Source organism: Harpia harpyja, chromosome 19 (assembly GCF_026419915.1).
Source record: "Harpia harpyja isolate bHarHar1 chromosome 19, bHarHar1 primary haplotype, whole genome shotgun sequence".
In the NCBI taxonomy this organism is placed as follows: Eukaryota; Metazoa; Chordata; class Aves; order Accipitriformes; family Accipitridae; genus Harpia; species Harpia harpyja.
In genome coordinates this window covers 20966783-20982261 of record NC_068958.1, presented here as the reverse complement: position 1 = coordinate 20982261, position 15479 = coordinate 20966783, and the positions used below count along the sequence as shown (strand labels likewise).

The 15479-nt window shown below is 58.5% G+C and overlaps 2 protein-coding genes across 2 annotated transcripts; both read left to right on the top strand.

Moving 5' to 3' along the window:
- Positions 1–542: 542 nt before the first annotated feature.
- On the top strand, positions 543–2245 carry GOLT1A (golgi transport 1A). The gene is made up of 5 exons (XM_052815343.1): positions 543–603; positions 1119–1210; positions 1320–1498; positions 1665–1728; positions 1915–2245. The coding sequence occupies exons 1-5, from the start codon at positions 579–581 to the stop codon at positions 1951–1953; spliced, it is 399 nt and encodes a 132-aa protein (XP_052671303.1). The 5' UTR covers positions 543–578; the 3' UTR covers positions 1954–2245.
- A 5643-nt stretch (positions 2246–7888) lies between these two features.
- REN (renin) lies at positions 7889–13698 on the top strand. Its single transcript, XM_052815127.1, has 10 exons — positions 7889–7989; positions 8648–8804; positions 8963–9086; positions 9379–9497; positions 9671–9867; positions 10659–10667; positions 11092–11214; positions 11805–11949; positions 12068–12166; positions 12580–13698. Exons 1-10 carry the CDS (start codon positions 7889–7891, stop codon positions 12739–12741), a joined length of 1236 nt encoding a protein of 411 aa, XP_052671087.1. The 3' UTR covers positions 12742–13698.
- Positions 13699–15479: the final 1781 nt, after the last annotated feature.

The following is a 15479-nucleotide window of genomic DNA, read 5'->3' as shown; positions in this document are numbered from 1 at the left end:
GGGGTGGCACGTGCCACACAGGGACCCCGTACTGGCCACAGGGAGCAAGTCTGGCTGAGCCATTGGCCCTGAACTGGGCAGCAAACCCCGGGGGCCAGGGCTTGCCAGAGTTCCCCTCTCCCACGGGGCAGCCTGGCTGCGAGCAGGGACCGTCCCTGCCCCACACGATGCACTGGTGACGATGCTGCGGGGACCACTGCGTGCAGCATCCAGCACCACGCGGGGCTCGCGGTGCCCCAAATACCGCTCAAGACACCCCAAGGCACACCGCAGCCGCGTGCATCCCCCTATTTTGGGGATTCCTCCAAGCCATCCCTTCCCGGGTAGGACATGCAGGCTGGGGCAGGGAAAGCAGGACCAGGCAGGGACCCGCAGCCACCAGTCCCTCTATATGTCACCCTGCAACGATGCTCGGTCACCACGTCCCCCGCGAAGGAGGTGCTGCCGCCGCGGAGCAGGCGCTGCCAGGCCGTTAATGATTTGCAGGATGACGTGGGGACTAAAGGCCTTTCCAAGGGTCACTGCTGGGGAGGCATGTGGAAGCAGGGCTACCCTCGCCCAGCCCTGCCGCCGGCAAGATGGTGCCTCTGACCGACTGCCAGCGTAAGCGGGCGGGCAGATGTGGGGTGGCCGCGTCCCGGCAGCGATGCCCATCCCTGTGGGACCGGGGCGTGCCGTGGGGATGCTCCGCAGCACCCGAGTCAGGGTTGGAGGCTGCTAACTGGGGTCGTCAGGGAAGGGAGAGGGTGCAATGGCAAGCCCCGTGCTGGGGCAGGGGGGACACGGTGGGAGCCCTGCTGGGATGCTCCCACCGGCTGCCTGCACCGACACCGTTCATGCCAGTGTTCAGAAAAATCCTGGAGACGACCTTCCTGTTTATTTTTTTCTTTGTGGTTTATTCTTTATCTGGCAGCCCAGAAGAGTTGCTGGGGTACCTGACAGTCTCCCCAGGGCTTGGGCAGGTGGAAAGGTTGTTTCTAAGCTTTGGAGACTAAGCCAAAGCATATTTCTGGGAGGGAACAGGCCAGGGAGGTGCCAAGGAGAACAACTGCAGCCCAAGGTGGGACCTGAGCTGTGAGCCCAAGCCCCCATCTCAGCCCTCCTCCCATCCTTTGCAGGGATCGGCGTTGGACTGGTTGGCTTCGGCCTCTTCTTCGTCCTTTTTGGGATGCTCTTGTATTTTGACTCAGTGCTCTTGGCCTTTGGGAACGTGAGTACGCTGGGGCTGGGTCTCCCTGCAACAGCCTCTGATGCCCAGGATGGAGCAAAGGGTCCGTCTGGGCAGGGCTTCTCTGACCCACTCTCATTCATCCTCCCAGATCCTCTTCCTCTCCGGCTTGGTCTTCATCATCGGCTTCAGGAGGACCTTCACTTTCTTCTTCCAATGGCCAAAGCTGAAGGGCACCAGCTTCTTCATGGGGGGGGTCCTCATCGTCCTCATGCGGTGGCCTCTCCTGGGCATGCTGCTGGAGGCTTACGGCTTCATCACCCTCTTCAGGTCCGACCCACGGCTCCTGGCTCTCCCGGCACGGCATGGGTGCCTCGAGCCGGAGAGTGGGAGCTGGCTGATCCTTGTGCCCTGCAGCCCCGGGCAGAGCCCCCGCTGCTCCCAACCTGGCAAAATCCTGGCACAGGGCTTAACAGAAACTTTTGGTTTGATACAGGAGTTTTTTCCCAGTGGCTTTTGGGTTTTTGGGTTCGCTGGCAAACATCCCTCTGCTGAGCAAGGTGAGCAGGGCGCTGGGTACGGTTCGCACGGGCTGATGTGACCCTTGGGGTTTGCAGTCCTTGGATGATATCAATCCCGATCGCTGTGGTTGGGACCAGGCGGGGAAGGTCGCCGTGGTCTCTCCGCAGCCCCCCGAGGATGCAGTGGAGGATTTTCCTGCTAATCAGGATCTGTCCCTGTTGCAGCTCTTGCAGAAGGTGGGAGACAGCAGCTCCATGGTGTGACCTGCGAGACGGGCTGCATCGCTGGAGACAGGATGGCGTGAGCGAGCCCTGGGTCCGGCTCTCCCATGGTGAGCCGCCACCTTTCTCAGCCCCGGGACCCTCGGCGCCGGCCGGAGCCACCCCCGCTGCAGGGATGGTGCCTCGCTGCCCCATGGGGCTCCCGCGAGCATCTCCCGAGCGAGGCTCCGGGGACCAAACGCTGTGCCAGACAGGCTTCTGGAATTAGCGTTATTTTATTCTTTTTGTCCTCCCCTGTTGAAAGATTTAATTAAAAAGTGCGTCTGAGACCGAACTCAGACTGTGCTCCTTTCCTGTGGCTCAGGGCTCGCTCCAGCTCTGGTACTTCTTAGTGTCACCAAGAGGCACGATGGCCATGGCTGGAGGTGGCAGAGGGACCTTCCCATGGCCATGGCTGGAGATGGCACAGGGACCTTCTGGTCACCGTGGCCTTCAGTTGCCCTGGCCATGAGCCCCAGCCAGCTCGGGCAGCCCTGGCTCGCAGGCAGTGGCCGTGGCACTGCCTTCCCACGCGTCCCGCGGGGATGTGGCCTGCGGAGAGCAGAGCCCGGGGAGCCGCGGGAGAGGGCAGGGGAGGTTAGGAAAACACCCATTAAACCACATTAACATTTCATGACCTGATCGGAGGAGAGTAAATTACCCTGTTCAAATTCAGCAACCATGAAAAAGCAAATGACATCTGGGGTTATTAATTAATTGAGAGATGCTGGGGTGGGACGGGGGGCTGGAGCAAATCCCCAGAGTTACAGTGCTGATATCTCTGAGCATTATGGGCCAGGACTCGCATTTCCCATAGACCTGTTTCCTGTGGGATGAGGCCGGGACAGAGCAGAGCTGGACCCGCTGGCTGCTGCCTGGTGGGATGGAGCTGGTGGGAGCTACGGCGGTGGTGGGCACCAGGACAGCTCTGCCGGGGTTTGAGCCAGGGGAACATCTCCAGCACCTGACGCCCACTCCAATGCCAGCAAAGGTGCCAGAGGGACTGGCTGCCTACCCATGACTCGGATGTCTGCACCGCTCCGGGGGAGCTCGCTGAGATCCACGGCTTACACCCCAGAGAGGGATCCAGCCCCATTCACTGGTATTCAAAGCACCTTTTCATCTGCCACACATCCTCACAGCCCCAGCACGCTTTCTGGGAGGGCGATGGGAAGCTGCTGCTTTCCAGCCTGTTTCTGCAGGGACAGCTGCTGGGGGTCCCATCACATCACCCACCACGTCCCCTCTGTCTCCTCTCTGCAGCTGATTTGGCCTCAAGAACTGTTCAGGCCCAGGTACATCAGGTGCTTTTAAACCCTGCTCGAGGCAGGACCTGCGCTGCTGGATGCTCTGGGGGATGAGCATGCCCCAGCGCGAGGGGTCGGCTGCTCACAGGGAGACCTTCATGGCAGGCAGGACAGCACAGAGGTGTCCTAGCTTAACATCAGATGATTTTAAAGGAGCTCTTTTGTTCGGGTTGCAGGAACTCCTCTCCCCAGGAGCGCAGCCAGTACTGCCAGAGAACTGGTTGGATAAGTCAGCGGATCTGCGCGATCAGAGACACAAGCTAAATGGATGTGAGCCAGGTTTCTATGAGCACTTGGGAAGCTGGGTGCAAGCAGGAGTTTAATTAAACCAAGGCAATCACATCAAAGCTGGTCCCTGTGCAGATACCCTTCTTAACTTGCAAGAATTAATTAATGAGTTTGAGTTAAACCTGTTCCCTCTTGATTGAAGCACAGCCTGATTGAGCTGGTGGCTGTGCCTGTTGGCACTTAGCAGGTACTGCACCGGTGCCCAGGTTTGCAGTGGGTTTGCACCAGATGAGAGCAGAGCTGGGAACTGCTCTGACTGCTCAGCTGATGTGGGGTAACTCATTTGGGCACCCAGAACCCAGCCCCAGCAGGCAGGCTGAGCCCTGGGTTACAGAGGATGAGCTCCCCAGCGGGTATAAATCAGGGCAGCCCCCCTAAAGCTGGGTTGCTTTGTATCCCTGGGAGGTCTGGCTCAGGGGAAGCTGCTCCCTTGCTGCTGGTTTGGAGGGGGGGCCTTTATGTTGAGTGCAGATTATAGCAGAAGGCTCTCGAGAAGGCAAAAAAGAGCTAGCAATTTCCTGGCACCCGCTTGGCTGTGGGCAGGACGAAGGCAAAGGTGGGTCCAGTTCTGCTGCTATCAGGGCCGGCTTTGATGATAAAGTGGAGGGGTTTGGAGCAGAGCAAGAGCTGAGCAGCTGCTTGTGGAGGAGGGATGGGAGAGGAAGCACGGACTTGGAGATTGGGCAGCTAAGGGAGGGCTGCAGCCTCCCTAATGCCTATTTGTGATTCCTGTCTTTGCTTCGCCCCAGCTGAAAACTCACACTTGGGCTGTAAAGCAACTTTTCTTGGTCAAGCTTCATCTTTAGGCCTTCACCAGAAGAAAGAGGAACGGTCCTAGAGACATCATGTTCAGGATAAAGTGATTCCCACTGTTTAATGCCCCTGTCCCTGTGGCAGCAAGCATGGATGAGCAGGGCATGTGCCCCAGGTGCTGTAAGGTGCTGTCACTTCACCCTGCTGGGAAAATCGAGCCAGGATGGAGCATCATCCCTGAGTGGCAGTGAGGGATGCTTCCCATCAGGCTCCAAAGTGACCCAGGGAATGGCTGTGAGCTGCCTCTGGGATGGAGCAGGCAGCAGTAAGCTGGAGCGGCTCTCCCCAGCCTGCATTTCCAAAGCTTATTGCAGGGGAATGTTTTCCTTCTGGTTCAGTAAATTGCTATTTCAATGTGCCCTGCCAGAGCAGTTTTGGTTTTAAGCAAACACTTTGGGTGAAGCCCTGGGTCTGCTGACGTCAATGACCGAATTCCCCCGGTGTTGGTGCCATCCAGAGCCTCCTCCAAGTCCTTCCCAAAAGTTGCTTTTATGCTTGAGCTTTTTGGTCATCCGGAACAAGGATCCTCACAAGCCTCATCCGTTTTTACTAGCAACAAACTCATGGACTAGAAAAGTGTGTAAAATGTGTGGGAAGGACAGAAAAGCATCTACCTTTATTACTCTTTTAAAAGATCCCTCAAGAAAAAAGGCTACTAACTAAAACTTCCTAATGATTCCATTTAGAGAGGGAAATACTTAATCTTTCAAATTTTATTTTAAGAAATATGCTTGTTCAGCCCAAATGCTAGAGGAATGCATTTATCTTGCAGGAAAGCATTTGTTTCTCTCTGGAAAGTATTTTCCTTGAATTCACTCTTAGCTCAATCCTTTGACTCCTTGAAAGCAGGCAGGGAAATAACTTAAGAGCATTCCCCTGTTATTTCCAGATGAGCTGCTCTTTATAGGATACGTAATTGCAGGAAACCCCAGCCCTTTGCAGCAAACTGCAGCAGGTTTCCCACAGCAGTACACGAATCAAGCAGGGAGATTGCAGCCTTGCCTGATGGCCTGTTACCTTCAGTCCTTGCAAATTCAGGTTAAGTGATGCTTTGGTTAGAACTGCTTGATGCTTTGAGGCTGCGTGGGAAGAGTGAAGAATCTTCCCTGCAGGTCTGGGTCTTCTGAAGGGCTGGGGAGAAAATCAGTGTGGTCCCAGAGCTGGCTGATATCCATGTGGTCATCCTTCCCATGCTGACCTGCAGAGCCTGGCCCTCGGGCTCCTGCTCCAGCCCTTCGAGCCAGCGGAGCAGTGCTCCTTCCCCCTCCTCTGGCTCCTATAACCCTGTGCACAAATGCACCCTTTGCAGCTTATTTTAAGCCCCGCGTCAGGTCTTTCCATCGCTGCTCCCATGCACCAGCTGCTCATCCCTGCTCGCTGCTGGCGGACGTGACTGGAAAAAGCCTGGTGGGGATTTTCCTGGCACGGGGGAAGGTGCCCTGCGCCGAGGGGCATCCTTGAGCCCTGGTGCTGCCAGCGAGGCACGTCACCAGCCACTGCAAGGCTACAGCCCTTGGTTCTCTGATGGGTTTGGGTAAGTTGTTTATGCCTTGGTTTCCCTTCCAAGGGGGCTGTGGTGTCATGCCCTTGGCAGGGAAGGGCTGTCTTCCTCTGGGTCCAGAGCAAGCTGCTGCTTTCTTTCCCCCGGTACCTGCAGCCCTTCAGCGTTCCCACCTACATGCCGCTCCAGCTGCCCCACGGGAGATGAGTGCATCTCTCCTTCCTAGGGGAAAGCCATGCCCAGAGCATCCAATGCTCCTCAGGGCTCCTGCAGACGTGCCTCCTCTTGGCCATGGGTCAAAGGGGAGCTGGAAACACCAGAGCCCCACGGCCCCGCACCCTGGGACCACCTTCCCCCGGCTGACGTGGCCCCTTTCCTTTGAAGTCACTCCACAGCCCTGGTCTCTCCTTTGGGGAACGGGGCTCTGCAAAGCAGGCAGAGCCTGCGGGATGCCCGGGAAGGGGATTTATGTCCGGTGGCTGCCCGCCAAGCTCTCTCTCGCATCACTGTGACTCTCGGGCTGGGCTGCTGCCTCCTGACCTCTGCATCTCACTGCAACCTGTGCCGGGGCATGAGGCTCCCCCGAGTGACGCAGCACCAGGGCTTGGCGTGGGAAAAGACGTCAGGGCCGGGGGGAGCGGGGCTGCGACCCACGGGGCAGAGCCTCAGTGCCTGCTGAGGTCAGCCTTCCCCTGCCTCCAAACACTGCAGCCAAAATCCCCCAGGGAAAGGAGGCTTTAAAGCCCCAGTCTTGGGGAGAAGTTGTCTGTAGCTTCTGGGGGTGTCCTTCTTTCCATTCCCCCCCCCCAGCACCGGTGTCCCCTGGACAAGGGTGACAGCAGTGCCCTAAACAAAGCCCATCTGCAACAGGAGCACGCCTGCGTGGTTGCATAGCTGGGGGTTTCGAGGCAGGGGCAATTGTGTCATCAGGTTCTTCCAAGAATATTTTTATTGCTTTTGCAGTCATTTCCCACCGAGGTTCCCTGAGCTCAAGACCTGGGCTTGGAGCCACGGGGCCTGATCCGGCACCCACCGCCCTGGGCTGGGCACTGCTTGGGGAAACACAGCCGTGTGTGAGCTGGGGACCAGCGACGCACCTTATGCAAGGGAGTCCTCTGCAGCCCACGCTGGGGTTTTTGAGCAGCATCCCCCTTCCAAAACACAGGGCAGAGTGGGCACAGCAGCTTAGGCATCCAGAGCCACGCTGGGCTCCTCTGCACCCTGCTTGTACAAGGCAGAGAACAGACTGCTCCTCCTCGCTGCAGTGTGCCTGGCCAGGCTGTGGATGCTCATACCTTGGTCTTGTATCATATGCAGCAACTGCAATGAGTTTAGCCGTTCTCTGCCCTGGGCTCTGCTCCCTCACCAGTGTAATGGAGCTGGGCGGGGGGGGCTGGTGTCTTCCCCCTCACTGTGCTCAGAGCAGCCACCATAAGGGCAGTGGGTTCTGGCGAGTTTGCGGTTGGGGTCTGCGTGGCCGAAGGGGCTGTAACTGAGCGCCCTTTGCTGTTCCTGGCCCTGGGCCTTTGGGGAAAACGCCATTCCTTTCTAGCACAGAGCTCCGGGACGTCTCCTTGGCCAGACTGCCATCTAGACCTGAGCCACCACCACCGGCATCAGCATTACCCACCAGCTCTCCTGACTGACACCAGCAAGCATTTGGCCCATGCCCTACACACATCGTGTTAGTGATGGCCGGCTGCTGACAAGCAGCAATGCTATTAACCGCAAGGAGCGTGGGTTTGTGGCTCCCAGCTATTCACACCTCCCCTTGCCAGCCACGCTTGTCAGCTGTGCCCACCTGCCGCTGGGCACGGGGCTCTCCTGGCCATGCCACCCTCCGCAGGGACTGTCACGGCCAGCGTCCAGCCACCTGCCCACAGTGCCGCCTGTGGGATCCCCAGCCCTCCCCCGGCCAGCGGGGAGGAGAAACCCACACGGATGCAGAAACCCAGGCTATAAAAGCATCCTCCCCTTAGGGACGCAACGAAGCTGCTGGCAAAGGAGGCGGCTGCCCTGGGAGAGCGAGATGCCGACAGGACACAGCAGGAGGGTGCAGCAGTATCTGGTGGTCTTGGCCGTCACCTGGGGTGCCAGCTTCTTCCCCTCGCCAGCCCAGGCTTTGCAGAGGTAGCAGGCGTGCGTGTTGCAGGTGGCCCACAACGTTGTGGGTCTTGCTGTCTCCCCTTGGTTTTGGGTGCTTGGGTTGGTGCTGAGGACCGAAGGACTCTCCTCCTGCGGTACCTGCCGCAGCCACGCTGAGAAACCCCCTTCCTCCTCCTTTTCTGTTCTGCGCTAGCGCACCTGCTCTTCCTTGCTCCTCTTCCTCTCCCCCCCTTGAGCACCGCATGGTCAGCAGCACCCCTGTCTCCCAAAAAACCGAGGAGGCCAAAACGAAGCCCTTCGCTTGCCAACAAACGAGCCGAGCGTGGGGCTGAGCTCAGCCCATGAGTGGCTGCCTGGTGTCGGTAGATACCTCCTCCAGCAGCCAGCCCCCGTGGGATCCCTGTCCTGGGTGGGCTGCGGTGCATCCCCCCTGCTGCATCCTCCCCACGCTCCCCAGGGCCGGTGTGGGTCTGGTGGTGCCGTGGGAGAGGGACCCACCGGAGCCCAGCTGGCAGCCCCACGGCGCGGGGTGCTGCGGGGAGCTGCTGCCATCTAGAGCCACCCGGCTGGATTTCCCAAAAGCAGGAGTGCTGGGGTGGGAGGGGGGGGGTGGGTGGTCTTCTTGTGGGTGCTCCCCCGGCCCCCCCAGCCCTGCCTTCGCCCCCTCTCCCCGTCCCGGCAGGATCGCGCTGCGGAGGATGCCCTCCATCCGCCAGACGCTGCAGGAGATGGGAGTGAAGGTGTCGGACATCTTCCCTGAGCTCAAGCAGAGCAGCCGCAGCGGCGTGGTCGGTCCCAGAAATGGGACTGCTCCCACTCTCCTCACAAACTACCTGGACGTGAGTGTCTCCCTGCGGGGGGGGTTTGTCACCCCAACACGACCCCGCAAGTCGCACCCGCTGCACCCCACGGTGCATTTGCTGTCGGGTCTGCGTGAGCCCCTTCTCCTGTCTGAGCTGTGCCCCCAGTGATGCTCCCCATGCTATTCCTCTTCCAGACCCAGTATTTCGGCGAGATCAGCATCGGTACCCCCGCACAGACCTTCAAGGTGGTCTTCGACACGGGCTCGGCCAACCTGTGGGTGCCGTCCTACAAGTGCTCCCCCCTCTACAGCGCCTGCGGTGAGTACGGGGGCACGGCCGGACCTGGGGTCAGGGCTGACCCCCTCCAGCCTCAGCTCCAGCTTCAGCTCAGCGGACGTGGGCAAGTCCCTCCATCTCGAGGGCTGCTCAAAGCAGACTGGGGTGGATTTACCTTTGGACAGGGGGGGTCTGTTTGTTGCTGTCCCATCCCCTGGCACTGGGGCAGGGTGGGTTCGTCATCCCACGGAGGCTGGGGGAACAGAGACACCCAGCTGGTCCTGCCATCGCTGCCTTCCTTGCTTCCTTTGATGCACCTTCTCCTTCTCCCCAGTTTCCCACAGCCGCTACGACTCCTCCAAGTCACGGACGTACATAGCCAACGGCACGGGCTTTGCTATCCGCTACGGGACAGGGAGCGTCAAAGGCTTCCTCAGCCAGGACATCGTTATGGTGAGTGCGTGCCCTGAATTTGCAGACCTGGAGCTGCTGGCTGAGCAAGGAGATGCCCATGTGTGTGTGGCTCTGCTCCCCTATATGAGCATCCCCAGTCACCCAAAAGTAGGGGGGATTTGGGAGGATTTAGCCCCCCAGCTCCCTGCAAGGACACTTGTGCCCTTCCCCAGGTGTCAGACATCCCCATCATCCAGGTGTTTGCCGAGGCAACGGCGCTGCCTGCCTTCCCCTTCATCTTTGCCAGGTTTGATGGGGTGCTGGGGATGGGCTACCCCAGCCAGGCCATCGATGGCATCACTCCCGTCTTCGACCGGATCCTCTCCCAGCAGATCCTCAAGGAGGACGTGTTTTCCGTCTACTACAGCCGGTGGGTCTTGTAGGGACCAGGCTTCGGGGCTGGGGAGGTGTTTGGTTTGCAGGGCATGGGTATTGCAACCACGGCAGTACTGGGTTTGCGTCTCAGGATTGGGAAAGATCCGTGGCTGGGGCTGTAGGACCTGGGGTGGGGTGGAGGGCACGGGCATGTGGAGGATGCCTGGAGGAGCTGGGGTGGAATGAGGCAGCACAAGAGGCAGAGCCAGGTGGATGCTTATCTGGGCAGGGAGTGCTGAGGCTGGGAGTGGCTGCTCCCTGCTCGTTTGTCACTGTCGGATTGCACAAAGTCACTAGCTCTGCCAGTGGAGCTGGAGCAATCACAGCTGGGAGTGGATGTAGTGTTTCATCTACAGGCAAAATTAAAAAACCAAAAAAATCTATTGAAGAAAAACCTGCACCAGCAGCCAAACCTCCTTTAATTTCTTGCCCCAAACTGTTGTGCCCCAGCATCCCTCCTCCCAGCAGCACCAAAACCCACAGAAGCAGCTTGAGAGCCTGTCCTGGCAGAGCAGGAATGCTGCCCTCCCCTCCCCAGCACTCCCCACTGGCCCCAGGTACAGCACCCTGGCAATGCGCAGTGACAAACAGACCCAAAACCACATGCTTAAAGCAGGCATGGTAACTCTTTACCTCAACTAAAGGTGGATCCATCAATAACGAACAAAGCCTAATGATGCTGGCTGCAACTGCAGCCTCGTCTGGGTGCTGCTTAGTTCCCCTTGGCACCCCGGGGACACATCTGCCCTCGGACCACAGGCTTATGGAGCATCTCTCTCTTTGCAGAGCTTCGAAGTAAGAAGACAAAAAGCACGAGCGCTCTCAAGGCAGCACCCACTAACAGTCACCCGTGCACCCCGGGGCCGGGCAGCAGACCCCGCTCGTGCTACCAGCCCCAGGCGAGCCCTGCCCAGTGCTGGCAGCCAGGCACTGGTCCGTAGGAGCTCCCACACCAGCAGCCCCGCACTGGGCTCTGCCCACATGCCTGCCCTGCACAGGAGCCAGCACCAACCTGCTCGGAGACCTCAGCATGCGGCACCTCCTCTCCTGCGGGCTCTCGCACCCCTCTGAACTAACTTGGGGTTTCTTCTGCTCCAACTTGCTCTCTGCTGCTGCTAACCGGGTCAGCAGAGCCTTACGGCCGGGGCTGGTCCCTTCTCGCCGTTTTTTTAGGGACGGCAGCCAAGGGGGAATCACTCCACTGTGTTTTGCACCCTAGGAATGCTCTTCTGAAACCCGGGGGGGAAATAATCCTCGGAGGCAGTGACCCAGCCTACTACACTGGTGACTTCCACTACCTGAACGTCAGCAAGAGCGGCTACTGGCAGATCAGCATGAAGGGGTGAGGCCAGGGAGTGCTTCTGCACAGCACCGGGCCGCATCCTGCAAACCTGCCTGGGTGTGCAAGGGTGGGCCTCGGAAAAGCTTGCTGGGTGCTGGGGAAGGTGGTCCACGGAGACATGTGTTCACTCGGTGTCACTGGTGGATGCTTTCCCCTCTGGAGGGGAGCGGGGTTGGTTCCTCCAGCACGGAGTTACATCTCCATGCTCAGCAAGGAGCCGGGAGCCGGGGAATGCAGAGGGGGTGGCACCATGGGCTGATTCAACTTGGAAGCTGCAGTGGAAGAGTTTAACCCCCTTTAGCCCTGCAGGAGTGTAAGGCACTGAAACAATTCGGCTTTGTTTCATTTAAAAAAACCCAAACCACACATAATGAAGATTAGCTTTCACATTCGAGAGGCTTGAAGGGAGGGTTCCCAGTGCCCCTGGAGAGTCTGTTCTCTGGAGGCACTGGGAGAAGCACATGCTCTGCCTGGCCAGCGTTCCCTGGACAAAGACGTGGCACACTCACGCGTGGGCACGCATGGCCCTGGGAGCTGAGCTGTGGTCACCGTGGGAGACTCAGGGTCACCCCTCTCCCCTCCCACACCAGGGTGTCCATAGGGGCTGAAATCCTGTTCTGCAAGGAAGGCTGTTCCGTGGCCATCGACACAGGAGCATCCTACATCACCGGCCCAGCCGGCCCCATCTCCGTGCTGATGAAAGCCATCGGGGCAGCAGAAATGGCTGAAGGAGAGGTGAGCAAACCCCCCCCGTCCCACTCCATGTCCCTGCCACCTGCCCCCTTCGGCTGCCTGTATCCCAGCCCATCCCTGCCCCAGCAAATGAGATCAGCGCTGCCTCCTTCTCCCACAGTATGTGGTGGACTGCGACCGAGTCCCTCAGCTGCCCAACATCTCCTTCCACCTGGGCGGGAAGGCATACACGCTCAGCGGCTCAGCCTATGTCCTCCGGGTAAGCTGCATCCCTCCGTGCGGGGCGGGAGGGCGGCTCTCCCCAGGCTGGGTGTATCTGCTGGGAAGAGCAGTGCATCTCGGGGTGCAGCTCTTCTGCAGCATCCTGCACCCTCCTTGGGTCCCCTAAAGCAGCTGAGATGAGCCCCAGAGTGATGCTTCTTATTCTTCCCCAAACCCTCCTGTTCGGCAGAGGTGTCCAGATGAGCCAGACCAACGTGTCGCTGCTTCCTTGGGTGGTTTCGGGGAGATTTGGGGTTAACAGAAAAGAGCAGAGACAGGCAGGGATCCTCCTTCCTGGAGGAAGGAACATCGAGGCCATTGCTGGGGATCACAGCCCTTCCTCGGGCACACTGGAGTAGGTATCTCCCTCCTGGCACCTCCATCACCGTGTGGGTCTCCTCCTCTTTGCAGCAATCCCAGTACGGGGAGGACATCTGCGTGGTGGCTTTCTCGGGGCTGGACATCCCACCTCCGGCTGGTCCCCTCTGGATCCTGGGTGCCAGCTTCATCGGACACTACTACACCAAATTTGACCGGCGCAACAACCGCATCGGCTTTGCCATGGCCCGCTGATGGCCGGCAGGGGCCGTGGAGAGGGATGAGGGAACCAGCCTGGAGGCAAGAGTACCTCCTAGAAGAAATGATTTGAAGTGCAAACGAGAACAGCGTTTCCTTACAGCTCAGCCACCTCCTCTCTGTACTGAAGCAACTGCAAAACCTCGCCTTCTCCCACTCGAAAACCCCCGCTCTGCTTCCCGAGAGTCTCTGCTGCTGGGGAGAACTGAGCCTTAAACGCATCTTCTAGTGAGCGTGTTCAGTCTGGAAATCAAAGCGGGATCCTGTGTCCGGAGCTGCACCTCCAGGGACTTCTAGGGTGATGTGCAATAGTACAACTGGCATGCAGTGAATTGCTGCTGGTGTGGAGGTGCTTGCAGGTTGCAGACAGACTGAGGAGGGATGATCTGTTACAGTTCGTGTTATTCTTTGAATGGGAGAAAAATAATCTGGCTGTGTTTAATGATAGTTTTAGCTGGTATTAACCCTACCCCTCTCCGTGACTTTAATATTAAACAATCTTAGAGCAACAGGACACTGAGTGGATGCTTATTCTTGCAGAGGGGAGAGATCGGACACTTTTATTAAGAGAACTGGACAACAAGTGTTCCTCTGCTGGGATCCACCACTGCATTTATGTCCCTCCCTGTTTCACAAGAGTGAAACGCCCTCCCAGCTTAGTGCCACAGCACCTACGTGTAGGCAAATCGGGGTCTTTTCAAACATTGTGCTGTGTGGGCTACACATGCCTCAACTTGCCTTCCCATGGGGGGCTCAGGACCACTGGTCACACTGCTGGGGACAGAGGGACAGGGCCGTACATCTGCTTCGCTGCTCTTTGGGGAGGGGAAGGTGCCTGCAGATCTGATTAAGGGTGGCTAACTTTGTCCCACTAGGAAGGCAGCTCTTGCTGCCCCGGTGCCCGGATCTGTTTCCATTGCCACGTTGGCTCCAGCTAACAACTAGAGGCTTGTCTCTGTCCTGGCTGTGTGCGGAGATGCTCAGCGGGAGCGTGCTGGAACTGCTAGCCCTGTGCCGGCTGGCCCGGCAGGAGGGGGACACCAGTGCTCCCAGCCAGAGACTGACATTTCCAGTTCTGCAGGAGAGCTGCAGTGCTTCGAGTTACAGCCGAGCAGCTGCAAATCCAAGCTCTCACCAATGCCAAGCGGTTTGCAACAGGCTCTCATCTCCAGTTCAACCAGCTCAGGTGCTGTGACTGCCGTGGTCCGCAGCCGAGCCCTGGGAAACGTGCCTGTAAAGCAGAGCACAACGCTTGGGCTTCTGGAGCAGAGCCTGGAGCAAGCCACCATCTGAGCGCAATCGCTCGCCGAAGCTTCTCATCCTCATTTCTGCCACCAGCGATGACTGCTGATGAATTCCCAGTGCTGCCCGAAGGGCAGGCTGACACGAGCTGCCTCTCAGGCTGCAGGGATGTTCAGGAGAGTGATGTTCCTGCCAGCACCGAAACAACGGCTGCTGTGTGACCTTTCCAGCCAGGTAGGCAGCAGCCTTCGCTCCCCAGCCGTCCCTCCCAGCGCAGCACCTCGTCCCTGGCCCTGCCCCATGGAGCGGCAGCGCAGCCTTACACCGGAGAGGAGGTTGCTACGCGGATGTTTGTCCCTCCTGGGAGGGTCTCTGCAGCGTTTAAACCTCTTGATGGTGGGATGCACAACCCTGGGTCTCCAAGGATGGGAAATTCAAGGCACCCAGCGATGTGTTACTTGTCTCTTTCCATCGCCTTCTGCAGCGCCGATCCGTCACCTCCAACACGAGGGCGAGGAGAGCAGTGGCAACGGCTCTTCGGGGCCTGGGGGTGGAGGGAAGGGGCCCCAGCGGTCAGCGTATCTTGCTTTCATCCAACGTTTCCTGAGCACACCCGGGCGCTCCAGGCAGCTGCTCGGCAGCACAGGAAACCCCAGGGGCTGGGAAACAGCGGCAGCACCGGCAGGGAGGGCACAGGAGGGAGGGCAGAGCTGCCCGGAGACCCTCGGCAAGAGGGGAATCTGTACAGGTCAGTGCTGGAGCTACAGTCCGGCCTCTCCGCAACCTTCTGGCCATACAGAGATGCCAGCAAGCTTCTCCTTCCTTCCTTCCTACCGCAGGGAAACCCTGCACTTGGAAATAACTAAGCCTCCTCTGTCCTATTCTACACCGCAAAGGCTCCGGTCTGGAGAGGACTCAAGTGGATGTCAGCTTGAAAAAGCACCAGCTGACTTAAGCCCCCATGATGGCTTCTGCCTCTAGCCCTCAGCTGGAAAATGGTCAGGCTGGCCTAAAATAGGATGCAGTTTTTGTGGATCCAGTTCGGCTCCTATTCAGCACAGTTGTTCCAAGCAGCGGGAAGGGAAGAATGCCTGGGCTGCTTGCGGTGCTGCTCCTGGGCCCCTTAAGCCAGCCTATTAACACCTCTAATCGCCTGCGCCAGGACAATTTCCTGGTGGCTGCAGCGCAGTCCTGGCTTCGAGGCACCGCTAACCCGCAACTGCCCCGTATTAACACTTGGGATTGTTATGGGCGAGCAATTAGGCCACACTCAGCCCGGCAAAGCGGTGGGAGCAATTATGACCATCCTATTAAAACTGACAGAGCTCGCTCTATATTTAGAAACACGGGGAACTGGCTGGTTTATTTTTTTCCCCTTCCTTATATGATTTTCCCCAAGTCTCCATGGTCCATTTAGCTGGTTTCAGCCGCAGCCAGCTGTAAACTTTGGAGGGGGCATTCTCCGCTCCCAGCCATGTGCTGTTGTTATTTCC

What these genes read in the sequence shown, in the direction of transcription:
- GOLT1A (XM_052815343.1), top strand. Translation starts at nt 579, where the DNA reads ATGGTGCCTCTGACCGACTGCCAGC. An exon ending in GGCTTCATCACCCTCTTCAG is followed by an intron (nt 1,499 to 1,664) that starts GTCCGACCCACG and finishes GGTTTGATACAG; the next exon opens with GAGTTTTTTCCCAGTGGCTT. An exon ending in ACATCCCTCTGCTGAGCAAG is followed by an intron (nt 1,729 to 1,914) that starts GTGAGCAGGGCG and finishes TCCCTGTTGCAG; the next exon opens with CTCTTGCAGAAGGTGGGAGA.
- REN (XM_052815127.1), top strand. Translation starts at nt 7,889, where the DNA reads ATGCCGACAGGACACAGCAGGAGGGTGCAGCAGTATCTGGTGGTCTTG. An exon ending in CAGAAATGGCTGAAGGAGAG is followed by an intron (nt 11,950 to 12,067) that starts GTGAGCAAACCC and finishes CTTCTCCCACAG; the next exon opens with TATGTGGTGGACTGCGACCG. An exon ending in GCTCAGCCTATGTCCTCCGG is followed by an intron (nt 12,167 to 12,579) that starts GTAAGCTGCATC and finishes TCCTCTTTGCAG; the next exon opens with CAATCCCAGTACGGGGAGGA.